This window comes from Vanacampus margaritifer, chromosome 7 (genome assembly GCF_051991255.1).
Source record: "Vanacampus margaritifer isolate UIUO_Vmar chromosome 7, RoL_Vmar_1.0, whole genome shotgun sequence".
NCBI classification, from domain to species: domain Eukaryota; kingdom Metazoa; phylum Chordata; class Actinopteri; order Syngnathiformes; family Syngnathidae; genus Vanacampus; species Vanacampus margaritifer.
Genome location: NC_135438.1, coordinates 16,371,400 through 16,398,075, shown reverse-complemented (window position 1 = coordinate 16,398,075; position 26,676 = coordinate 16,371,400). Strand labels below are relative to the sequence as shown.

The following is a 26,676-nucleotide window of genomic DNA, read 5'->3' as shown; positions in this document are numbered from 1 at the left end:
TGAGTTTTAAAAAAATCGCGATAATCAATTTATAGATTTGTATTGGGATTAATCGGTATCGAATTGAATCGTGACCTATGAATCGTGATACGAATCGCCAGGTACTAGGCAATTCACACCCCTAATGCATACTTATGTATTTTAAGAAAATAGTTCTATATATTTCAGCTTGAAAAAAGTTAATATTACTTGTTTAAGTCTAAAAATACTATTTACAGATCGTGGTGGTTGATATGGGCTTCGTATTATTTTCTTATTTTAAAAATCTTACAGGCAAATTTATAAAAAAATGATTGTTCTGTTGTCAGATACATTTTCTTATTTGAAGCAATAATTTTTTTTATTTTACTATATTTGTTCTTAAATTTTCGACTGTCTTTTTTTGCTGTGTATTGTACCCAGTATTTTTGCATAGACTCACGAAGACATAGCTAAAACAAACAAAGCGTGGCTAAAACAATGAGTATCATCCTCACAACTTTTTTCACCGCCATTTTGTCCTGACGCAAGTGCAGTCAAACAACGAAAATAAAGTCCTCGATTAGCTGACCGACAAACAGCTATCCCATCTTAGCGCACACAAGTTGCACTTGGCAGAGGCAGTAAACACAAAAGCTGCTCTACTCGAAGCAAGCGATACGTCAAAGCCAATAAAGTCAGACTGCTGGAAAATGAGTAAGAAATGATGTCAATCACACAGGTACAAAGATTCACACCATAATAAAAGCAACCATAAAATCAACAGAGAGTAACTGCCTCCTCATTTGGCTGCAGAGTGCAGCATGCCCGAGGGTAATTTGCTATAAAGCACAAAGTGACAAAACAGGCGTGTGGTGCTGTGCCGCTAATGGACGAGTGAATGCGTGAGTGTGTGAAGGGGAGTCAAAGGATGAGGGAGGGACTCCAACGTCACACGTCTGACAACGGGCCAAAACACTTTCCATGGCGGCGTGAAATGTGTCATCCATAATATTTAGAGATTAGAAGTGGATTTGAAATCACTCCACTGCGCCCTGCGTGTGCGAGGTAGTGAAGTGTGGTTTCAGACGGTTGACCTCCACGGCTCCCGCGGGGGCCGAGGCCTGCCTGCACGCCGCAGTCCCAACACTTACGGGGGCTTTACAGTCCGCGTATATGTCTGGTCGATGCGTGACTCCGGGGAATAGAGGTGTCGCCACATGTCAATCATTTGTTTGTTGCAGGCCGGATACAAAGGCGACGCCCAGGGCCAAGTCGGAAGCATTAGGACCATCACGGCACGTAATGCGGGACACTGTTGAGACCGTCAGCATTTGTTAGCGAGCACAATTGCGCGCGCGCACACACACACACAAAAATGAGAGCAAATTGCTTGCAGATATATTTTCAAAGTTGACTGCTTTTTATGACCTCAGCTACCAGCCTGCACATTATGCTCTGTGCCAGAAGGGCAAACACAATTGATATTTGCTATCACAACAGCTTTTGTACACACTTTAAGAAAGTCCTCAAACACCACCTGCTCAACGCATGCAACTTAAAAAGTAAAAAAAAAATTAAAAAAGCAATTCAACTTTAGATCAACATTCAATCATTTCCCTATGAAAGAGTGATCACCGTCCTTAACAAGCACAATAGAAATACCAGTTATTTTGACTTTGAGAGGAAAAATATATATACAAAAATGGCATCTGCTGGGTGGGAATCCCTCAATCGTGGGAACAGGTTGGCTTTCTGTCTGTATTTGCTCTGCTGTATGGTGCAAGATTGTGATGGATTTGTTTATTAATGCTCAAAAATCTGCAGCTAAATGCAGAAGACAAGATTGAGTTTGACACAAGATGTGTGAAATTCTGAGGAAAACTGCAGCAAAATAAGATGCTTCTATACTTTGCAGCTGGAATAGTCATGATGCACTACATCGGGGGTAGGCAAACACGGTCCTCGGGGTTTTGGAGGTTTCCCCCATTCCAAAAAAAGCTGATTCCAATCAACTGGATCGTTACCAGGCTTATGCAGAGCTTGCTGATGAGCTGTGTTGGAGAAGGGAAACATCCAAAACCTGCAGGGCTCCGGCCCTCGAGGACCAAGTACTGTACTATATAATACTTCTCCATGTAATTAGTTGCAAATATTAAGAAAATAAATAAAAATACAAATAATTACCCTTGTTAAAAAAAACATTCACTAACAATACAATTTATAAATATATATAATTAAATGCAGTAGAAGAAATGCAGAGTCGATTTTACTGTTGATATTTCACAACCTATATTAACACTATAGGCAATATTTTAAAGGTGTATTCAAGGATCTTCTCAAAAAGTAGAAGCCAAATGTGCGTTTGTCACTTTTTAAAAAATACGCATGCAGAAGACCTTCTTACTTTACTCGATTTTTTCAAGTAAATCCCGACATTTGATATACAGTATCAAATGTCGGGAACGTCATCGTCATCCGTCTCTTCAGCCGGATCACTTTATAGACGGATGTCTTCTTGCGGCTCTCAGCCATTTTCAAAGTATGCGGTGGGATCGGTGGATTTACGATGAATGGCTGCGTCCGAAGCTCACCGGCTACATGCTACAAACACTCAAAGTGCAGCTAGGAACGAGCACGTGCGACCTTGTTACAGCAGATTGATTGACGGGATCGAGAACCAATTGTTAAGATGATCCACCCGGAAGACGCAGCAATAAAAGATCCTTGAATACACTTTTAAGCAACACATTGTACTTCAGCTCCAAGTTGTTTGACTTCTGAGATGTTCAACTTGTTTACTTGAATTTGATTGTGATGGTTTCTGTTCAGGTTACAGTACTGTTATATTATGTAGTGTGGACGCAGAGGCAGGCAGGTAGGGGTGCAAGGAAATAATAATAAAAATAAAAAATAAAAATAAAAAAATGTATTTAAAAAAAAAAAAAAGGAGAGCAATGATGATGACATGTCAAATCGGTAAAATTACCGAATGAACAATACTGAGCTCTCCAGAAAAAGAAAAAAAAAAGGGGTTCAAGGAAAATGGACAAAGGTTCATGACAACAAATTAAGAAGAAACACCAAAGGTAAAAAGTCCAAAGACACAGCTCCGGGCAACAACACAAGGAGCACAAGGAATACAAAGAGTACAGGATGCAGACACACCATGACAGAAATGAGCTAGACGGAATTGGACACCTACGAACAAATTACCGCCTGCCACTGAACCTTGCACACCTACCAGCAAAAATAGAAAATGTGACACCAGTTGTTCTTTTTGCTAAATAACATTTTACTCCTATATACTCTCATTAAAACACAAACAACCAGGATTTTTTTTCCAGGAACAAGCGGATACAGGAGAAAACTCCTGCAAACCTCTGGCTAATTGGTTTCAGATTGGATTTGGGTTGGAATTGGGATGTGATGTCATGTGCGCATTGTGTAGGCCTCCGTAAAGGAGCGTGTGTGCAGTTGAATTTTTCAGCCACAGGTGGCAGTAGCGATTCGGAATTTACTTTTCTGCAGTCAGCAGTATTTATATTAGATGAGAAGAAGAAGAAGATAAAGAAGAAGAAGAAGAAGAAGAGGAAGGAGGAAGAGGAGGAGGAGGAGGGGTCAAGTCATTTTGTAGGCGTGTCCGAAGGTCCAAGGAGCAAAAATGTAGGGCACTCAAAATTACCCACAATGCACACTTTTTGTTTTATTAATGAAATAACAAAATCTAACGGACATGTTGGCATTAAACACAAATCGAAAAAGAAATATCAAAGTGTGGTTTACAAGTGAACATCGATGCTCACTCAACCGGGTTGCTATAGACCACAATGCATTGCGAGTATGACAAAAACATGGCACGAGCGACAGCGCAAGCGTGAGAATAAAAGCGATGCAAGTTGGAAATATGTACGACATAGGAAATAAAATACAGTTTTAAAACGTTTTATTCACAATATATAGTCAAAGATTTGTTCGCAGTTGCGTGTACGGTGGTCACATGATATGCGACGAGTGAGCTGTGCCCGAATCGCCAAACAAAATGAGGGCACTATATATTAGGCCACTATATAGTGCGGGGCTTTGTGGTGAATGAGGGGTTCGGGGGTAATGGTGGACATTCGGACACAGCCAGAGTAACAGAAGGAGAAAGAGTAGCAATAGGAGATGAAAAAAAGATTTGCAGTAGAAGATGAAAGTGAAGGAGGAAGAGGAAGGAAAGTAGCAGTAGAAGAAGAAAGAACAGAAGAAGAAGAGCAATAGAATGACCAATACAGAAGCTAGGCTAATTGTTAGTATACAGTATCTGGTGGATGGTAAAAATAAAAATAAAATGCAGTTGGAAACTTGTCTTTTTTTTTTTACGCGAACGACACATTGCACAAACCCTCAACACAAGTTGCTCTTCCATTGGAGTCATTCCTAATTCAATGAACACGTCACAATCATGGAAGTTGCGGCTCATCTTAACTTTGTGTTGCACGCGGACCATTTTTAGGAAGAAAGATTATTCTTAACAACACCCCACACCGCCGGATAATCGCTCCAGATAGACATCCCATAATTGGGCCTTTTGCCCGATCATGATCAAAACGTTTGAATCTGGCTCAAATAAGGCTTGATTATCGTTTTGCGTGTATCCTGCTTAACAACCAGAATCAGATGTCATGAGAATGTTTATTTGTACTACATGTGTCAACAGACAGATGCTTTGTGAAAAGGTTGTGCATGTGAAACTGAGGTAGATTTTCTTTCACCTGAAGAATAACACATCGTCTCAAGGCAGCTAGAAAGTTGATTAAATGTTGATAAGGTTCCTTACATATTCATCAAGCTTGTAATCCTACCCGCGGCACGCATCCTCTGAGATAACAGCACACTGCGTCCCAGTGACTCATAGCGCTTTCGCAGTATCTGAAAATCTCCAGGATTTACAATATTGCGCCTGAGTTCATCCACTTTTTATTTGAACTTTGTTTATTTATAAAGCACGGTTGCGGAAGTTGGTAAGCATCAAATGAGAAGATGCAGTGATGTGTATAGTGCTAATTGAAATAATTAATTTTCTAGTTTTCCCGCTTTCATGTAAGCACAATCATTTTAGACTTTTGGTTTCATTTCATTTCAGTGAGAGAGGTTTGGCTGTTTCACAATTATTTTAAATGAATCCATTTAATTTAAGAATTTGCAATAGATATGTGGGATAATAATATACCATTTAAAAAATGCTAATTACTGTGTCCTGTCTGGATTCAAAATAAAATCGATGGAAAATATTGTGTTGGATCAGACCCTTTATACAAAATGGCAAAGTACACAGGACACCAAACGAAGTCAAATACCTCAGGGTTAATTAATTATTAATTTCCTATGAAACACAGGACACATAAAAATTAGCACTAATAAGTAAAACATTTTACTGACCACCACATGGTGATCTAAAATAAACTATCTGTGTATTCTATGCATGTCCAGTTGATTTTATTGTGCATCAACGTATGTTGTTGCAGGGAAGCGCCTCAAAATGTCACCGAATAGTAGAGCAAAATGTCATTGCAATAAAAAGTGTCCGTTATCGCCGCCGCTGCATGACAGAGCAGAGCTGAGATGAGCCGGTTCTGTAACGCTCTCGTTTGCAGGCAGGTGGAATAGGCTCCAGCTAGAAAATATAAAGCGCACGCAGTGAGGAAGAAAAAAGAAAGCGGCGACGCCTCCCATCAAATGGAAGCAGTGTCTTGAAAACTGCCACTGCTTAAAGATCATCATCCATGGCATATAAAAATACTCTATAATCCCTGGCTGACCTCATTTTGCTGGATGAAAATACATAACTAACATGTTAAAATGCCGTCTACTTCATTCGTATCATTAAAAAAAAAATCCTTCATGTATTAATATATGAAATCTTTTCATTTCAAGAGTTCAACTGACGGACACAAGACCTGCGTTTGAGCCCTGGAGACGCCTCATCGTTATTTATCAAGCCATAAATCATGCTCTCGGCCTTGCTAATTAACACTGTCATTCATAAACAGCATTACAAGCTCGCCGGTGTTATTCTTAACTGTAGGAGCCAAAACGGTCACACTGTGAAATGGTTTGAGATCATTTGATTTCACACATTCAGCAGAGCATTCACTGGACGCTCGTTTGACATGTTCACAATTAAAGAAACAGTACGAGATTCCCTGAATGGCGGCGGTGGGAGGAGGAACGCAAACGTTGCAATAAAAGGCCATCTCTTTGCAATTTTGATTTTGTCAGAAGCAGCCATCTACAATTACAACCAAAATTCCAGTATTCCTTACATGAAACTGTTTCAATTTATTCCCAACAGTGTTCTTTTTATTTTGTAGCATTTATCTGCTTCTAATATGTATGAAGCCTACTTTTTTTTTCATCCAATCAGATTTCAGCCCCCTATGTGCTGACATGTCAATCTAATCTGCCCGAGCCTTCAGTATCACGAATACTGCAATGTGCTTATTGAACCAATCAGATTTCAAATTCATCCTCACAGGCCCCCTCAATGACATCAGCATTTTCCCGCCCTCCGATTGGTTGGTCGAGCAAAACTGGTTAAAGCCAACTTTGGGCAGCAAAACGCATCGTCAATGCATTTACAAAACTGCATATTTTTCATGTGTTCATGTGTGTGACATATGAGGTAAATATGGATTCTGAACTGCTCCTGATAATGTGCGTTGCACAGGTGCAAGCTGTTAAATGACGTTTTTCTGTATTATTTCTGGTTTATACAAATGTTATGAACTCTTCTTTTATTTTTAGTTTATTTCTGTTTTGGGGCTTTTTGCAACACATATTCCAAAACAAGCGTGAAAAACATCATAAAGCACTAACAAGAATCAGTATATGCTATTGCTAACATAAGCTACCAACTAGCTGCTTACTGTATATGTCCTCACATTCAAGTAGGGCTGGGTAACGCCAACAACCTCACGATACTGGGTCACGATACAATACATAATACACATGTATCCCGATACTTGGCCCTCAATGTGATAGGCTACATATCCCAATATTTAACATTACTTTACATACATTTTTATGAAAACAGTCATACGCATACCCAAATGATATTTTTAAATTTACTGGATAGCAAAAAAAAAATCTTCAAATAATGTGATGATTGAGTGATAATGAATGAATGCTTTAACATGATAATAGTCATATTCTTACTGGAACTATTATTCTTATTTTTGAAACATGTAAATTATTATATGTTGCCTGCAAAAAAAATGAAAGCGAGTCAGTTGAATTTACAGAATACATGCACGACCAATACGCAATTCTTGAGTAGTCACCACTACTAATACCAAATACCGATACCACTAGTAAATAAAATTCCCTACCCATAAATGACAGATGATTTTAAAGAAAGACCTATCTATACCAATATATATTTTTTCCTTAAAATTGCATGAAGTTAATAGCAACTTTGTATCCATATAATTTCTTGTCCCTGGTCGTAAAACGGCCACAGGAGGGCGGCCGATAATGGTATCGGTCACTGCCGATACTTTAAAATAAGACTGGCATTGGTACCGATACCTGGTATCGTTAGTCACCCGTCATAGTCAGGATGTTATCACCTCTGCCTCAATTTGAGCCAGGAAAAACCCTGTGTGCAAATACTCATACTGTGATGTAGTTCTCGAATGGATATTGTCGCCATTGGCATGCTCTTTTTTAATCTCTGGACAAACCACTGAATATAAACTCAAGTAATCATTAGGAAAAGTCCTGCATTAGAGTCATATTATAAATCTGTATGTGAAAATACATTTAAATTATGATGAAGGAATTGATGATGAATTGAATTTTTGCCTAAATCATCTCCGCATGATACAAATGGTTCCATTTTTTTGTGTTTGATGAAAAATCTGAAAAAAAATGACTTAGAATAATATTTTAAGAAGGCGTCGCTAGCCAGTCTTAAAAGGATTATTTATTTATTTATTTTTTACATTGTTTAAGTCCACTACAGCAAAAATAAATCCATCTCAAATGTGGTTGTATGTGTGCGTGGATTTAAATGAATCAATTCTCTTTCTTTTGCCCCTCGGGTGTCGATATAAATTACCCGCAATTGAAGGCAGACCTGATTACATTTTGTTTTCTCTTCCACATGAACCAAGCAGCACACACACACACACACACACTTATTAACTGGTGATGTGAGGGTTCAAACATGCAGTCTAATCAATTTTGGGTAACAGCAAACTATAATCACACCGATACAAGTAAGCCTAAATTAGATTGTGCAATTCGTGATGTTGTGGCCAGCTGGTAAATATGCAATGATATACTTCATTACCTTCACATGCACACAGTGAAGGTTACACATGCAGCTAAAATTCAGGCTGACACCAGAGCAGACGTCCTGTCAGCCACTGAACATCTCTCCCTCTTGTCTCTCTCTCCTTCCATCCTTTCATCCTTTACTCGTCTGCCTCTCTCCATCCAGCACCACACAGGCTTGCTCAGCCTCCTCTGCTGATCCACACCTCTCAGAAAAGGACAATGAAGTCTCATTCAGTCCAAACGCTCTCTCACTCGATGCTAATCATTTTCTCGCGCGTGTTCAAATCTGCAGCGAATTGGCCGAAGCGGTCCTCGCAGATCGAGGATGCCAGACGATTTCTGAGAAGCTGCATTTGGATCCATGTGCTTCTTTGGTGGAACACTCTGAGACCTCACGATCCGCTTATCATGTGCACATGAATATTTCACAGCCTACCTCACACTTGCACACTACTGACCCATGGAGGTTAATGGCAGCCAAGCCAGGCATCACATCCCTGACGCTCACTCGTCTAATGGCTTGCCTTGCTGAAAAATAGCAAACATCATTTTTGGACTGTATGATAATATAGTACCTTTCAGAACACCAGAATTGTGTATTGACCTGCCTAATTTAACTTTTTTTTTTTTGCATTTGTGGATATAGAGGCGTTTAATCTGTTGTTCGTAAAATCGTCTGTACATGATGGCCAATGGTATAAAATGCATATACCATTGAAAGCACCAAATAGTGACAAGCCCAAGAGAGCAATGATGTATTTTTTGGGAAGTGAAGGAGCAGGTAAACCTCTGCTGTCATCCAATTGCATCGATCACCGTATATGTGCATGTGTACATTGAGAGAAAAAGAGGGAGAGGGGCGGGGTGCATCCTGATAGTTTATGTCCATATCTTACCGTCAATCCTCCTCCTCGCTCACTGCGTTTCCATCCTCTCGTTTCTCTGCCCCCTTTGCATGAAAACCAATGCAATGTTCTCTAGGCAGTGGTGATGGCGGGTGATACAGCAGACAGTGAAGCAGTCATTAGGGGTCCAACAACAACTGGGCGCCCTCCGCCTCCTCCGCCTCCTTCTCCTCCTCCACGTCCCCCCTCCTCCAGCGATGAGGGCTCTCTGCTGGACCTCCGTCCACTCGATGACGTCCCCGCTGCACTGTGCGTCACGTTGGTACCCTCATTCCCACGGCGTTCATGCCCACGGACGCCACGGGCTGTCGGCCTTGTCGTATAGCTCCGATCGGGTTTAGGGGAAGGAAATACACGACCGGAGATAAACGCGTGGACTTCTGTCGTTATCTACACCTCACCGAGCCCCGTAGTTGTTGTTGTCACGACTGCGCATCTTCCTCCGACATTGTTCCAACACATCCTCCTTTGCACTTAGCGCCAAATAACGTCGACGTGAAAATGCATCCTCTCGACGAATTGTGCTCCGTCGCAACAGAAAGGGCGGTTGCCGTATGATTTCTTTTTTTTTTCTTTTTTTTTAATGTGCCAAGTCAAATGCCAAATTAAAAGCTAGCGATATTCTCAAACAAACACATATAAACAGCTGGACCGTCAGAGGCTATGGTTTCCCGCTCCTGGCATCGCCTTGCGTCTGTCCTCTGTTCTGCGAGTGCGCGCTCTCGCTTCATCCGCTGGTCCGCTTGTTGCGCGTTCTGTGCTCGGGAGCGCGCAACGCCTGGCTTTGTGTATGTGTGCGTACGTGTGTGTATAGAGTGGATGTTTCGACCATGTTCCATAAGGTTTGTCTGACTGTGCAACAACAAGCTGCTGTGTAGACAATCGTCATGCAAAGAGGTGTATACAGACGTGTTGTTATTTCTGAGGTAAAACAACATTAGCCTATTTCTTCATCACTGACAGTCCTCTTTATATTTTTGTTCATCTGTCTATACCGGTGACTTAGTGGTTCTAAAACGTCTTTCCCCAAATATCACCTCGAACAATAATAGATTTTCCTATTGCCTTGCAGCAATAGGCTATGCACCGCAAAATCGGAAAGTTAAAATTGCAAACTTAAACTTGTGCGTTCATTATAATTCCCAGTGTCATTTTAATATTTTCAGAGTCAAACGGTGTAGAGTAAATTTTACTCCAAACAGTAAATTTTACTCTAAACAGAGTAACATTTACACTTGGAAGAGAGTAAAATATTCAGAGTAAATTTTACTCAAAGTCATTGTAGTGTGTATGAGAAAATTTGCCTATTCCATGAAAACAACATTAAAGATTGTTCACTCAGAAATTCAAAGTAAACTTTGCAAGGAGAAATTTTGACAACATTTTAACGGTTTAATAAACAAAATAAAAAAAAGTTACACAATTTGAGGAATGAATCACGACCTTCAGCTTGGGAGACCTGAGCTGTGCCAATCCAACTATTTGCTTATATATCCAAAAGGAGACCAAAAACGTTACAAAGATTTCAGCTGAAACGAGCAAGATACAATAGGATTCTTTATGACTCTGGGAGTTGATTGGCTATGCCTCAACTTGAAGTTGTGGGTTTGTTCCTCAACCCTTGAGTGACTTTTTATTTCAGCAACTCTTTCATTTTATTTTTATTTTACTCTCTTTGAAGTGTAGATTTTACTCTGTTTAGATTGGGACCAAATAGACTCTGTGTAGAGTAAAATTGACTACACAGAATTTACTGTGTAGAGTTAGATTAACTCAACAGAGTGTTAGATTAACTCGGCCTTGCACCTGCACGTCTCCAGTTTGAGAGACAAGCCAGTGCCATTTTCCTCCTCCGCCTCCTTTCCTTATCACTGGGAGACACTGACAGACAAACGAAGTTTGGACCACGAAGCCATTTCTACTCACAAAAGAGACGGTGGTCAACAGTAACATGCTTCAAATGCTCCCTTCAATAAAAATTTGTAGAGGTGGGCAAAACCGTCGTTGCATCGGCCCATCAGTGATGAATAATCAACTGTCTTTTTCGGTGAGTACTTTATGACGCATAGCCTCGAAAAAAACATGGACTTGTTGTTTACAGTGAAATAGATGACATTCCAGTAAAACTGATGTACTTTTGATGAGGTTTAATTCAATTATAATGTCCTGTGGCTGGATAGCTCTGTGTTTAGGGTCACCGCCTTTAGTTACAGGGTACTCAAATCCTGGTCAGGCCAAAGCTTTTAGGAGTCAACTTTCTAGAGTGTCTGAGACAAGGTAATTGTTTTCTCCTGTAGTGTTAGTTTAATTCTGCTTAGTGAGTTAAAAATGTCATCACTTCCTGTGTGACATACTTAACTACTGTATTTTATAAGCGTTGATCTTGTGTTGTAGTGCAGGACTTCCTGGAAAAAGAGAGCTGCGGTTCTCAGTGGGATTTTCCTATCCGCAGTGTGGCACCGCGCCACAGGGTGGCGCCCCCTTGTTTTTGTTGTTCCTATGCAACACTTTTTTGTTTTGGCCATCAATGTATTTTGACGCCGTGGACGTGTATGCTTATCATGACGCGTGGTAATGCCGAGAAGCCCACTTTTTTTGTTTCCTTTTAATAAAGCAAGCCTGTGGACTTCCTGTTCCTTTGTTGCTCTCCAGTTTTTGCTCTCCAGTTTTTGCTATCCAGCTGCGCCGTCCATGGCAACACACAGACAGTATATTATGTTTTACAATTACAACAATACTTAACTATATTTACAATTCCATATATACCTGTGAATGAAATAGGAAGCTTATGGTAAAAATGTGCAGAAACAGGACGTGCTCTACGTTAAAGGCAAAATATGGATATATTGCAATATGACACTCGTTATCATTCATTTGAATGTAAGCAAGGCATTAAATCAGCAATGGGCACTTGGGCCTAAAGTGTAAGTCCAGTCTCAAATGCATCTTCACATGCCACCCACACACACACTATGCAACCAAGAGGCTGCGGGCGGTGTGTGCCCTTGGACAGAAAGTGTCCGCAGGGTAAACAAACAGGAAGTTAGGCAGGCACAAAGTGGAAACTCAAAATTCAAATGTACCAGTCTGAAGGAAAAAAACAGTCAAACACTGCCTTAAGTATTACTAAATGTTTTATGAAGATGACAGTTTTAGCCTAGATCGTATTTCTTGTTTGAAATCCAAACAAATCAGAGGTTGGCTAGCATCCCGGAATGGATTGGCTTAAATCTATAAGCATAAAGAAATGGCTCTATTCATAGCTGTAAATGTATTCACATTCATTTAAAATGTCATGCTGTGGCTTTTTTTTGGTATTAAATATGGAAAATGTCTTATGACTTTGTTCTGGATTGGGCCATTGGCTCATATGGAACTCTGTTTTGGGTTTAGTCATGGAGTCATTGTATTGTTATGGTCTTGTATAATGTCCCTTATAATGAGGATGTGTTTGTCACTTATATTTTTCATATGGGCCTTTATTCTATCATATCGAATTGTGCCTTTAGCTAGCTGGAGTTTATGAGTGACACTTTTGACAGTACGTCGAGGTTCCCGGCACCTCTCATTTGCTAGGCACGCATGCTAAACACTCGTCACCGAGCTGCCCTCATTTCAAACAATAAATCAATAATAAAAACAATAAACAGCCCCCCTCAGATGGCAAAATCGCCTCCTTGAATACACTAATAAGTGAGAGGGATTGCGTTAGCGCTAATCAAAGCTGCAAAGGCAACAATCACAGATGGTTTCAAGTATGTAAATGAGGCCAATTCACCATGTGACTCTCACCTTTGCGCGCGTATTTTATTCATTGAGTTTCCTGCAATCACTACCACTACAACACACAGTCATAAATGGCAGCGTAGCAACCCTCAGAAGTGAGAGGAAGGTGAAAAGCTTTTCAGAACTGCAAGATCAGAAAATGCTGCAAAGTAATTTGAAGAGCCTGCCTGATCCCATAAAAGCATCACCAGCATCATCATCGTTATCATCGTCATCATCAGTGTGGAAACATGAGGTCCTTAGTATGAAGGAAGATGTGTCAGAGTCAAAGGCAATCACTAATTATAGACAAGCGAGTGAGCGTAACCCTGATTGCCTCTTGTGCAACCCAAAAAGAGGAGCCAGACTTCATCGGATAAACACACAAGCACAACATTCACTGGCAAAATTATCCTAATGGCGCTGAATAATTCATCATGCGTCTCAGATCTGAGAATAAACATGACATGTTTTGATTGGATGATGCAAATGGCTCGCTTTGTACTTCAACATGATTCTTCTTACTACTTCGTTTCTGGCTACACACGCTGAAATGGGGAGACTTTGCTCGCAAGCAACAAGGCAGCCAAACTGAAATTAGCGATGGTTGGTGTTATTGTTTGGGGCTGTTTACGTTACTTTTAATTGGTGGCAAATCAATATTCACTCTTGTTGGAAGAGAGGGCAAAGGCATTTGTGTAATAAGAAAGCAATGTAATCACACTCATCTGACTGGCATTCCAACGACATCAATAGAAGTCTGTATCTTTGGACAAATAAGGGCTTGTTTTGTATGGAGGGAAATTGTTGTGGGTGGTGCCAGCTGTTACTTCTAACAGAAAGCATTCAATCACTGACACGAGCATCCAGTAGTGAGGCCAAACACGAATGCCAAATAGAGTGGTAGGAGTCCTTCGTAATGAGGGGCCGAGTATGAAACTGTCAAATGCACACACATAATAACAATCGGGCCAAATTTGAGCATTTTCCCCCATGATCAAAGTCTGTAAAGGCCTGGTTCTGGGATGTGTCTGAAAGATTATCCTGAGCGCTTATCTTGTGGTGTGAGGTGCGTTCTGAGCAAGGTTATTTTAGTTAACTAAAACTAACGAAAAAACTAAAAATTAAATTAAAAAAACTATTTTGTTAACGAAAAAAAAAAAAAAACTTTTTAAAAACTAACTGAGACTACCTTTTATGTTAACAAAACTAACTAAAACTAACTATAATTATAGCAAAAATGTCTTCCGTTGTAGTCTTTAGTAATCAACTTAATGCATGAGCCTTTGGGGATGATTTATTTATATATTAACCGGAACAAGAGTGACAGCCAATAGAAAAGCACCTTCAGATGACGTTGCTCCAATGGTGTTTTTTAAATATTGAGCACAAGTAAGACACACTTTGACAAAAAAACTCAAACTAATACTGAAACTAACTAAAACTAAGCATTTATGAAATAACTAAAACTAATAAAAACTAACAGAACCACCCTGAAAACTAATTAAAACTAACTCAATTTAAAAAACAATACTCTAAATGGGGGCAGCACGGTGGCTGACTGGTTAGCACGTCCGCCTCCCAGTGCAGAGGACGTGAGATCGAGTCCGGGCTTCGGCCTTCCTGGGTGGAGTTTGCATGTTCTCCCCGTGCTTGTGTGGGTTTTCACCGGGTACTCCGGTTTCCTCCCACATTCCAAAAACATGCATGGCAGGTTAATTGAACTCTCCAAATTGTCCCTAGGTGTGAATGTGAGTGTGGTTGTTCGTCTCTGTGTGCCCTGCGATTGGCTGGCAACCAGTTCAGGGTGTACCCCGCCTACTGCCCGAAGCCAGCTGGGATAGGCTCCAGCACCCCCGCGACCCTAGTGAGGAAAAGCGGCCAAGAAAATGGATGGATGGATGAATACTCTAAATGGAATATAAACTAACAAAAATGAAAAATTCCAAAACTATAATAACCCTGGTTCTGAGTGAGCTCCCGTCACAGTCAACTCCGAAAGCAGTCAACAATCATTGTTACCAAACTTATTCTGGTCGAGCATCATGCGCCGTGATTGTGACACGAAATGGAACAATTGCCAAAACACACGGCCAACACAAGAAAGAATTTCAGCTGAGGGCAAAGTTCAAAGTCTTAGACTGGCCTAAACCCATTAGAGCATGCAATTTACATCATGAAGGGGAGGCTGAAGGCAGAAATCCCCCAAAATAAGCAAGAACTGAAAGAGGCTGCAGTAAAGGCATGGACAAGCATTTCAAATAAAGAACGCAACAGCCTGTTGAAGTCAATGGATCACAGGCTTGATGCAAATATTGCAAGTAAAGGTTGTGCCACCAAATGTGAAATTTTATTCACTTTCAGTCCATTTAAAAATATCTGTTCCTATACTTTTGCTCACTTGTAAAGTGGGTGTCGTCAATCAAAAGGTCTTGAGTTGGGGGCTCTAAATGCAAGCAACATACGGGCAGAAAATGTGTTTTTCCTTTTTGAGTAAATTGAGACAATATCATCATTATTTTAATATTCATATTTTTTGGTTCATTTCTTTTTGGTGGTGTGCCGTTAGATTTTTCCAATGTAAACAAAGGTTGAGAAGCCTTTCCAGAGTCCTTGTTAGCTGCGCTTGCCTTCGACTGGCAATGGCATGAGATGTGGCCGCTGACAGCAGCGAGATGATTTGAATTGCAGCACAGCATGAACAAATCATGAACACAAACATTGACACAAAATACTGGCGCATTTCAAAACAATACAGCCGGAATGTCTTTGTTTTTCATTATAGTACATTGGAAACATTCCGTTTCAAACTGCATGAGACACAGTTTTGTGTTGTAGACAATTATAATGATGCATCAAAGGGAAGTTATTGCCGAAAATGTGAAATTGGCCTTGGCCCACATTTCTCGCATAAGTCATTACTTGATGATAGCAATAATGAATTGCAGAATGATACACTCAAAGTTTTTTGTTGTACTGCTAATTAAAGACCGGATCAGTCTAAACAATGTGACAAATCCATTCCTATTAAAGTCAAAGTGGCAACTTTGCAGAAACCATCTCGGTCAATATTTTGTTGGTATTGTCCTGATCACCATGGCGACCCTTCTTCTTTTCCCTCCACCTCTGTATGATCTCCACCTCTTTTCTTCTTCCTTTTCTTCCCATCCTCCGCCTTGTACTTGAGTTTTCTCACCGGGTGAGTGAAGCTGCACATGGACTTCCCCTGAAAGTCCTCACTGATCATGAAGTTCCTGTCGACGAGCTCCGCCGCTTCCTGCCAGTTGCGGTAGCACTCCGGACCCAGGCGGGTGATCTCATCTACTGCGTTTGGGATGAGGACCGAGCAGTCGGGACGCAGGACCACCACTGTGGGAAGCTGCTTGATGTTGAATTTGTCTTCCAGCTCCCTGTGGATGCCAAATAGAATTCGCCAGCTGAGTATGTCTACATCATTATCATCTGAACCAACAGCATGTGTATGCAGCCTTTTGGCCTGTACCGCTTACCTCCTGTAGGGGTCCTCATAAGCGAGGAACAGGCACTTTTTGGGCAGCTGTTTGAGGAAGTTGTATTGATGTTCTTCCGATTGGTCCAAACTCACATGTTAACAAAACACTTTTGTTAATTAAATACTCAAAAAATAATAATACATTGAACGGAATAAATCATGGTGACCAAAGGTCCTCTTTTACCTGGTTTTTACCCTTTTACATCCTGTCCAGACTTCTGGGAGGTTTTTTTTTGTGTGTGTGTGTTTGCATGTTATTATATATATATATATATAATTTTTTTTAAAGTACTTTATTTAAAATAAATACTTCCTGAGCATTTAATTGGTCCTGAGCTCGGTAGGTGGCCCAGAACTTTAGCTCACTGGTACCACTTTGTGCTTCCAAACTGGAGGGTGTGGGTTCTATTCCAGCTCGGCCCATTAAAAAAAAGGTCAATTACAGGAACAAAAATTCTTATTTATTCATTTGTAAAGTAAAAGTTCAAAAGAGACTTACGTTTAGGAGGCATATGTTAAAACAGTAATAATGTTTAGCATCTTGGAGTAAACTTTGAGTATCATTTAAGTATGTCTGAGTGTCCTTTATTTTGGAAATGAAAATATGATCACCCTAAATAAATGAACTGATAGATAATAGTGTTCATAATATACAATCTGCGTCAGCTATACCTGATGTATAGGAGGACCAGCTGAGCAGAGCGATCCACATAGAACTCATCCGTCAAGCGAGTGAAAAAGTCACCCAGTTTGGGTGCAAACTGACGACATCCGTCACTTGCGGCAGAAGCAAAGAAGAGCATCAGGATGCGGTTCTGCAGGCGGGTGTCGATCTCACGTACAGTGTCCAGCTCATCTTGGTCCCAGTTGTTCTTCACCAGGACCCGATCGAAGAACAAGTCCACCATCATGAACTGTCTCGGGACGGTGTGTTGAAACTACAAAAAAATGTATGCGTGTTTGTTTTATTAGCAACATGAGAAGAATGCAACAGGGCAAAAAGGGGAAATGCAGACGGATGGCTGTGTATAGTTCAATGGCAGTCTTTGAAATGAACTAATGAGTCTCCTCGCATGTCATTCTCATACAGCTCCCATTAATCACATGAGCTCATCTCACTGGCTGTTAAATCTGATAATCCTCATTCTTGCTTACCTCTATTTCACACTAGCAAATCCAAAAAGAGAACAGCCTTTTTCCCTCCCTCTTATCTCCTCTTTCGAGTTGTACTTGAATCATTCCCAAGTCTGTCTCTTCAAATCACATTCTCTCACCAACTGTGTCTCCTCACCTTGATTGCTGTTCACTTCTATTTCCTTTTTTGCGTGTCTGTCTGCGCTGCACCTCCTCTCTTGTGTCCGAGAGGGTGGGGTGAGACAAGGTGACGGGGGCAGATAGATATGTGAATATAAATGTGACTCCCCTCATCCCAAAAAAGGATGTATGAAGGCAATGAATATCTGGAGGAGCAAGGACAATTTTTCAAACGCAACATCAGTAACGTTTAGCCACAGCAACTATTCTTTGTTTTGTATAATCCGGGTTCACTATTATGTCGTACAAAAAAAATAACAAAAGTAAGCTTTTACTGAGCCGTTAGTTTAACAATAATAAAGTGGTTCTGGACGGACCATAAAGAACATACTGTATTTCCATATTCAGAGCTGACCTAAGGCATAAGCGAACTAAGTATCGTAAAATTCTGTGAATAACATGCATCCGTGTTTAATACACCGTCCCAAAATCACCATTAAAAAGTGTTGTTTTGCCCTCAGTACTTGTGTATAGTACGGCCCCACGATTTGCTGGTATCCTTTATTATCAGAGTGAATAACATGAATGAGAAAAGATTCAAGAAATACCAGTAAAGTGCAAATGTTTGTCAATCCAGGTTAAAAACGATACTCGTTTCCTATACAAATGATTAAGGTCTTTCAGAGTATTTTTAAAATCTTTTTTTTTATGTCTTGTTCTTGTACTACATGCTCTTTTCCTTTTTTTGTAAGCTAACTGTGCTTTCAAATCTCTTTAACTCTGTAACTGCTTTTAAGTGTACTTTTAATTACAGTATGTGAAGTATATTAAGTTGTGTTTTGTATGAAATGCGCTATAAATCTATTATTGCTATTATTTATTTATTTATTTTAACCGCCAGGCACTGCCTAGGGCTGCAGTTTCCATTTCTTATTAAGCCCCCGGAATCATACCACCCCTCCATCTTGTTTTGGGATAATTTTATTCAAATATTATTCACAGGATTTTAAAGTAAGTACCTAGTAGTTAGGGGTACAAGGAGGCCTCGTTAACAGTTAAAAAAAAAAAGACCTTATACAGGGAGTCCTGAAGTTATGGCGGAGTTCCGTTCCTAAGCTGGCGATGCAACCAGAATTTCGATTTAAGTCGGATTTCCCCGATAAAGTCGGTAATTACATCAAAATACTTTGTACAGTAATTTTAAAAATATATTTGCGCGACCGGGAAAACGCCGAAACCAATATTTCGTGTTTCCGCACAGACATTCATTGTTGACGGTGAGCGGAGCGGAGCTAATTCAAGCTTAAACACGGAAATGTGATGCGCCTGATGGCGAGCCGAACTGCTGATGGGCGTCTGTTGCTGGAGGTAACAACAATACAACTTTAAATAACTTTAAAATGGCCGTAATTACTGTGGGAAATTAACGAAGAAGAATGTCCTGTGGACGAGGCACGGGCGCCGTAAAAATCGACATAGGTCGCGTGCTACATAGCTCGAGAACTCCCTGTAAAGTGAAAAATGTCTCTCTCTTCTTTTTTTTCGATTTCACACAACACAGGAAAGAATTTTGTTTACAGGTTTATCAAACTTGAATTAATTTAAAAACACGTTTGCCACATATAAAATGAGACTCCAGAAGTGAGCCCTCCTACAAGTTGTCCAATGCTGTGTGCATGCCCGCTAAACGCGCTGAAAACAGGCCCTGCTCGACCTTCACCTGTCAATTAAATACGTGGCTGCCCCTGTCTCTGTTCGGTGAACCCACACACCAACATGGTCGAGGCAGTGATACATTGGATGAACCCGTTGTCAGTCTGCTAGTCAGTAGCTAGTAAGCTAGCAGGTTAACAAGTTTGCTACCAAACATGAACAGCTAACTTTGCCTGAATGATGAATGAATGAAGAATATTCTTGGCAGAAATATAGAGCCCGAAAATCAAACTTCACTTAGGGTGCCCAAATTGTAGGCTTGGGCTTTGTTCACATTCACAAGTTTAACCTTCTATTCTTAATGGCGGGTGCCAGCACCTGCAACACATTCTGGAAGGCGCACTTTGTATATTTGAATCATATTGTAACAACTGCTCTCTACGAGCAATAACAACAGTGAGTACTTTTTAGTGTGTGATGGAGTCATGCCTCTGATCGGACCCTCTGACTTCAGTGTTTCCTTGCCCAATCTATATGGCTTGAGCCGGCTTTGCGAGGGAACGCCAGATCAAGCTGAAATAAACACACCCTTATACCAGCAGCTTATTGTCAATGGTCTAGAATATCAAACTTATGATAGAGGAGGAAACAATTAGTAGAGTGGCTCAGGGGAAACACAGCAACTTTCAGTGTCATGATAGGAGCACTTCAGCAGTAAGGTACTGTACATTTAATGGAAGCAGTATACATCTCAGTACACAAAAGTGGGGATCACAGGGTATTTAAATATTATGACTGGGTTGAACAATTGTAATTGCCAGGTGAACTCCTGGTTCCATCACAGGCCCAGGTTTAAGTGTGCTTCAGTTAACCTCCAGTAACTCCTGATACAGAGTGTGGATAAGATCTTCATTATAAGGTAATGCTGTGAAAAAGTATTTTTAGTGCCTTTAAAGCCGTGTTTCTCAACCTTTATTGGGTCAAGGCACATATAATAACATTCAAAACAACCACCACACATATAGATACACAGGCTAATTATGTACCTTCTGCTATCCATAGTGCAAAAGCATTTCATTGTTCTGCTTCTCGATATGTCACTGGCATAGCTATATGTAGATAGCTTGATAGCTCGTTAGCTCGATAGCTCGATAGCTTGATAGCTAGCTAACTAGCTAGAAAGCAAGATAGATAGATAGATAGATAGATAGATAGATAGATAGATAGATAGATAGATAGATAGATAGATAGATAGATAGATAGATAGATAGATAGATAGATAGATAGATAGATAGATAGATAGATAGATAGATAGATAGATAGATAGATAGATAGATGTGGCATTGAAGTGGTGGGGCCTAAGGGGATCTTTTACACAACACCCCAGGTAATCCCCAACAAATATGACACAATAAATATTTGTTCAATATGGCAACTGTGGCCCCTTGAAGAGCAGAATTTTCAATGTTAAAGACTACAAACTAAACGGACAAAACTGACAAAGGTTTGCCTTTTCTAGAGAGAATGTATACTCCTCTCCAGTCCTTCCTTTTGTCATCTCCATGTTCCTTCACAGCCCTCCTCTCTCGTTGTATCCCACACTTTCGCTGTCTTCGTTGTCATCTTTCCCTCTACCCCACAACCTCCACCATCTTTTTTTCCTCTTGTCGTCCTCTGTTTTGTATTTGAGTCTCCTCACGGGGTCGGTGGCGCTGCGCATATTCAGGTTGTCGAATTCCTCGTTGAGCATGAAGCTTCTTTCAATCAGCTCTGATGATTCTTGCCAGTTGCGGAAACACTCGGAACCGAAACGATAAATGTCCTGTACGGCATTCGGAGACAGGACGGAGCCATCTGGACGAAGGACCACCACAGTAGGGACATCTTTCACCTTGAACTTGGCCTGAAGTTCCCTAAATATAAGAAAACTTTCACTCCCTATCCAATACACAGTCCAGCGCCCTATTTTTGTGAGTTTGACATTTTGACGTGCCCGAGTCGTGTTGGAACTCTTCTTTTCATTTGACTGGTGAGTGAATTATAAAGTCCACTATATAAAAATCCCTATAGTAATAAGGGAGGACGGGATGAACGAATGATTCAGATTCAAAGTGTAGTGTACTCAATAAAATGATTCTCTCTCCCACCCCCCCATCCACTTACTTCCTGTACGGGTCCTCAAAGGCCAAAAACAGAACCTTTTTGTGCATCTCTTTGAGAAATCTCCCGTGTTGCTCCTCTGATTTGTCCAAGCTGCAGAGAGATGGAAATGATCAAATGAATACACATGAGCTCATCTCGGGCGGTGGCGTAAAAACAAGCAAAGATGCTGGCAGAGACCTGATGTAAATGAGCGCCAGAAGTCGGGGATATTCAATGTACGCTGGGTCTTTCAGTCGTTTAAAAAAGTCGTTGAGGACAGGGACAAACTCCCAGCACTTGTCGCACTCTGCCGATGCAAAAAGCAGCATGAGGATACGGTTTTCCAGAATGCCAACAATTTCCCGCTCAGTGTTGAGCTCATCCTGGTCCCAGTTGTTTTCTACCAGAACTCGGTTGAGGAAAAAGTCCACCATGATGGAATAGGAGCGGTTGGAATGGAGGATAGAAGATCCCACTGTGGAGAGGGCAAATTTTCTTGTTTATCTAATGTCAGGTATGTCTCGTGTTCGATAATATTATTATTTCTTTGAGTCCAGGTACAGATTCACATGACACCATCAATTTAACAACATGCACATACTGGACACTAGTGCTGACCGAATGTGGATAAAAACACAAATGGGTCCCTTATAAAGGCCTCCAACCATAATTTATACAGTATATTGGTTACTATTTAATTTGTTAACTATTTACAAAGCCTCAATAAACTGCCACAAATAACAACAAATGAACTTAACTAAATGTGTCACATAGTGAGTGAGCCACTGAGTTTGTACTTCAGTGTGGTTGTCAATAAGAGCCAAAGTTTGAACTTGCCAAATTGTGAGAAATGACTTTCTAACTCCTTATTACTAATCCAGGAAGTCCAAAATGTTCTTTACAACAAAATGTTCTCAGCGCTACATTAGTCAATAAACGTGCTATTCTGATTAACATTGCATTTGTGGAATTTGAGTTAAGTAGAAAAAACAGCCGTTTTTGTCCATCTCAAGAGGCGGCCATTTTGCTACTTGCTGTTGACTGAAAATGACATTACAGTTGGTCAGGGCTCAGGTAAAGACCGATCACAGCTCAGCTTGCAAACGTCACATGACTAAACTCAGAAAACAGGTCAGCCGAGATAGCAGGTACCTGACTCATTTGGCAACTGTGATGTCATTTACAGTCGATAACAAGTGGCAAATGGCCGCCTCTTGGAATGGATAAAAACGGGTGGATTTTGCTGTTTAATTCATATTCCACAAACACAATCTTAATCAGAATGACAAGTTTAGACAAGTGGTGGCAAATATGAACATAATGTAAAGAAAAACTACCTTCCCTTTTAAAATGGTATTGTATAATACAGTATCAGTATTTTCAGAAAACTTAAAAGTAAATATGCTTCATGACCACTTGAATAGAAACCACCCATCCCCACCCCCACAAACCACCCAAAAAAAAATGATTACTCCGAGGGCCACCTACAGAAAAATGGAAGGATGCAAAGGCCACAATGACATTCTTCGACTTTATTAATGGGGGAGTGAACCTTAAACATTTCTTTACAATATGTTATATGTGACCTCACTTACTTAACATTCTGATTAATATCACATTTGTGGAATATGAGTTAAGCAGCCAAAATCCAGCCGTTTTTCTCCATCACAGAGGGCGGCCATTTTGCCACTTACTGTTGACTGAAGATGACATCACAGTTGCTCAGGGCTCAGACAACCACCAATCACAGCTCATCTGTTTTCTGAAGCTGCGCTGTGATTGGTTGTTACCTGAGACCTGAGAAACTGTGATGTCATTTTTACTCGAAAGCAAGAGGCAAAATTGCCGCCTTCTGATATTATAACATATTTAGACTAGTGGGGCTGCATAGAACATATTATTGTCAAGAATTTTTATTTTTTATTTTTGGGGGAGTGGGGGGTGACTTCCCCTTTAAACATGCTAAAACCAACCAATCAAGCAATCTTGTATTTTAATTATTTTTGAGAAACTACACTATTCTATTAAAGGTGATAAGGTAAAGTAGTTTAGGCTTTTTCATAATTTTTCATACATTTTTAATTGTAATTAATCGCATGACTTCAATAGTTAACTCACGATTAATCACACAATTTATACCTGTTCTAAATTTACAATAAAAAAAAACTGTTCTAGGTTTTCATACTCTTGTTAATAAAAGTGTGGGGGGGAAATGTTAAACTAATAGAAACAGTTCAAATGAATTTTTGACGTCTATAGCCGTCAATGGCAGTGAATGAGTTAATCAAGGGGTTGTATCAGTACCTGCAAAATGATGACAATTTTGTCACATTGCATAGAATTTATTTGTAACTGAATATTGTATAATACTGTATACAAATGCATGTTAGTTTCAAGAAATTATAGTAATTAATCAATAATACTTCATAAATCTGACTTAGACAAAGAGCAGAAAGTGGATGTAAACACTTTTGCCCATGAAATTGAAATAAAGAGCATTTTTTTCTATTTTAATTCCAAATAGTCTACACAAGAATATTTAATTGTATGGGTGCATCGATGCGGATGTCGCAACACCCCTACTATTTTAACATCCACATCCAATAGAATTGCGGTTTGTCTGTAATATTATTTGGCACGGCCGTAAAAAGTTGGACGGTGGGCCGTAAATGGCCCCCTAGCCGTATATTTGACACCACTGATCTAGTGCAACGCTAACTAATGTTGGTGTTACAGCATACAGCACATACTGTATTTTGGATGCATGATACATAAAAGTCTGCAGGAATATAACGGGCTGCGGCCCGGGAGCCTTTTGGAAGTGGGATTATGATGTGGATGGTTGAAACAGCAGACAAGAAATACGTCTCTGATGTAGAAATAAAGTTGGTGCCGAAATCTCCGAAATGTACTTTATCTGTCTGGGCCAGCCTGTATTTGAGTGTCGCAGGAGTCACTGCAGGCTGTGAATTGACAGTGATAACCTCACAAATTAGATTTGGCTCTCTGGCTTTCAGCTGATCTATTTGGGACGACAACTCCACACTGAAACATCCGAGACTGATAGAGGAGACGTATGTTGGAAGCTGGACATCGCCTGGAAAAGGGGATTTACTGTAAGACTCAGAGAGGTCAAAGCTTAAATCCTACATTTGGAAAAGTAATTTTGCAATCATCCGGTTCACTTTTTGAAGCTCATTGATCCTGGCCTGATATACTAGAGCCACTGCCTTGTTTAGTTAATAGCTAATTTAATAGGCAATCAATCTTTGTACGTGTGGTGGCTGCTGAATACAGCCCAAGTAATTTACCTCACCTTGAAACTCCTTGTCTCAAATGTATCCCAACTTTCTCCTCCAAGCCTTTGTATTCATCTTTGATTTGTTGACTCTCCTCCTCGGCCTTGTTCCCTTTCACGCCACTTCATTATCATTTTTCCCTTTCGGTGACACCTTCACTGCCTCGCCTCTTCACTTTGTGCTTTGAATCCAAGCGACAGCAGGATTTACAGATGGAGATTACAAGTGTGTTACAGTGGGTGTGTCCATGCGGTAATTTAGCAGAGCAGAGGTCATTGTGTAGGCGCTGAAAACTCCGGCTCAGGAGGGGCAATCTCATTACCTCAAGAGAAGAAGGGAGGACGGGAAGGATGGAGAAAGGGGGTGAACTGGATGGCAGGGTGAGGACAAAGTACAGGCCAGACAATTTTTTTTTTACATTTTTAAAACTCATTCACTGCCATTGACGGTTATAGACGTCAAATATTAATTTTAACTATTTCTATTAGTTTAACATTTTTTTCCACTTTTGTTAAGAGTATTAAAACCCACAATTTTTTTATTGTACTTTTAGAACATATAAAATTTGTGATTAATCGTGAGTTAACTCGTGAAGTCATGCAATTAATTACGCTTAAAAAATGTAATCGCCTGATTCTCCTAATTTTCAATAATCTTTTCTTTTCTTTTTTTAATCGCATCAGGCGATTACATTTTTTAATTGTAATTAATCGCATGACTTCAATAGTAAACTCCCGATTAATCATAAATTTGATATCTGTTTTAGATGTGCAATATATTTTTTCTTCTAGGTTTTCATACTCTTGTTAACAAAAGTGGAAAAAAGATTTAACTAATGGAAATAGTTCAAATTAATTTTTGACGTCTATAGGCGTCAATGGCAGTAAATGAGTTAACATTAAATGAGATACAATCTCTCATTGCTGCATGTGCTACCTGATGCTTCACTAATTACCTATGTCAGTCATTTATCCCTCCGAGCATAACAAAGATTCTTTTTGCATCCTGTTATCAAGATGATGTGACAGGCACGATGCGGACGGTGGCGGAAATGAACCGAGTAAGTCGATAGTTTGATTGGGACGCAGTTCTATTAAACCTCAGCGAGCGCCACCTCTGAAAAGCAACTATTGATCTGCGGGGCCTTTTGCTGAAAAATAACCTGCGTTAATCTCAGAGAAAGCGGTAAGTTAAATATAGAGGTGAGGCGAGAGAGATCTAATAGGATTAGTCTGGCTCACACAAACCTCTGCAGCTGCACGTGGATGTATATACGCACACAGTGAACACAAATGCCCCCCAACTACCGCCATTTTGTTGACTGGCAAAATCAAATATTGTGAAAGTGTACGGGAGCTTGCACAGTCATACATCACAAGTGAAGAGTGACTACAAGAGACTCACTGGTAGCGGGGTGAAAGAGGAGCAGTAATGGAGGCCGACTGCAGCACGCAGTCACCTGTGTGCTGGCAGCCATGCACCAGCAGCCACTAATTAAAAGACATTCCTCTACCGGGTGCAGATCATATTGACATCATCACAACTGAGGCGCTTTGATGGAGTGCTTCTCCACCTAAGCAGGGCCGCCTTACAAAGCAACAAAGAAAATGTCAACATAGTATATCAAATATGATCAGATCAAAAACACACACACATAAATTTGCAAAAAATTGACACGCATTTAAAAGGAAATCAACCCACACGTCTCCTTTAGAATATGCTGCGTGCAAACCCCACTAGTCTAAACACAGCATTTTGATAGTGTTTTTATGCAATATAAATTAAGCAGCAAAATCCACATGTCTTAACCATATTAAGGGGCAGCCATTTTGTCACTTGTTGTTGACTGAAAATGACATCACAG

General features: G+C 40.2%; 3 protein-coding genes across 7 annotated transcripts in view; all 3 read right to left on the bottom strand.

Moving 5' to 3' along the window:
- Positions 1–9,926, bottom strand: part of adgrl1b (adhesion G protein-coupled receptor L1b) — a 43,942-nt gene extending 34,016 nt beyond the window's left edge. For all 3 annotated transcript variants that reach the window (XM_077570120.1, XM_077570121.1, XM_077570122.1), the window contains exon 1: positions 9,180–9,926. The gene's annotated coding sequence lies outside the window, so the exon portion shown is untranslated. The remainder of the gene's footprint in view (positions 1–9,179) is intronic.
- Positions 9,927–15,451: 5,525 nt separating this feature from the next.
- On the bottom strand, positions 15,452–18,063 carry LOC144054809 (nucleoredoxin-like protein 1). Of its 3 annotated transcripts, none has more exons than XM_077570124.1 (4): positions 17,756–18,063; positions 17,137–17,402; positions 16,463–16,552; positions 15,452–16,363 (listed from the first exon to the last, which is right to left on the bottom strand). In XM_077570124.1, exons 2-4 carry the CDS (start codon positions 17,373–17,375, stop codon positions 16,045–16,047), a joined length of 648 nt encoding a protein of 215 aa, XP_077426250.1. In that variant the 5' UTR covers positions 17,376–17,402; positions 17,756–18,063; the 3' UTR covers positions 15,452–16,044. The 3 variants fall into 3 exon arrangements, with proteins under 3 accessions (XP_077426250.1, XP_077426251.1, XP_077426249.1); XM_077570125.1 differs by lacking the exon at positions 17,756–18,063 and adding an exon at positions 17,620–17,690; XM_077570123.1 differs by lacking the exon at positions 17,756–18,063 and having other exon boundaries at positions 17,137–17,603.
- A 2,023-nt stretch (positions 18,064–20,086) lies between these two features.
- Positions 20,087–26,343, bottom strand: LOC144054626 (nucleoredoxin-like protein 1). Its single transcript, XM_077569781.1, has 5 exons — positions 26,217–26,343; positions 24,830–25,134; positions 21,712–21,988; positions 21,535–21,624; positions 20,087–21,284 (listed from the first exon to the last, which is right to left on the bottom strand). The coding sequence occupies exons 3-5, from the start codon at positions 21,945–21,947 to the stop codon at positions 20,942–20,944; spliced, it is 669 nt and encodes a 222-aa protein (XP_077425907.1). The 5' UTR covers positions 21,948–21,988; positions 24,830–25,134; positions 26,217–26,343; the 3' UTR covers positions 20,087–20,941.
- Positions 26,344–26,676: the final 333 nt, after the last annotated feature.

Excerpts from the sequence above, each read along its gene's own strand:
- LOC144054809 (XM_077570124.1), bottom strand. The coding sequence starts at position 17,375 with ATGATGGTGGACTTGTTCTTCGATCGGGTCCTGGTGAAGAACAACTGG. Across the intron at positions 16,553-17,136 it reads CTGGTCCTCCTATACATCAG|TTTGGACCAATCGGAAGAAC; the intron begins GTATAGCTGACG and ends TTAACATGTGAG. Across the intron at positions 16,364-16,462 it reads TATGAGGACCCCTACAGGAG|GGAGCTGGAAGACAAATTCA; the intron begins GTAAGCGGTACA and ends TGGCATCCACAG.
- LOC144054626 (XM_077569781.1), bottom strand. The coding sequence starts at position 21,947 with ATGGTGGACTTTTTCCTCAACCGAGTTCTGGTAGAAAACAACTGGGAC. Across the intron at positions 21,625-21,711 it reads CTGGCGCTCATTTACATCAG|CTTGGACAAATCAGAGGAGC; the intron begins GTCTCTGCCAGC and ends ATCTCTCTGCAG. Across the intron at positions 21,285-21,534 it reads TTTGAGGACCCGTACAGGAA|GGAACTTCAGGCCAAGTTCA; the intron begins GTAAGTGGATGG and ends TCTTATATTTAG.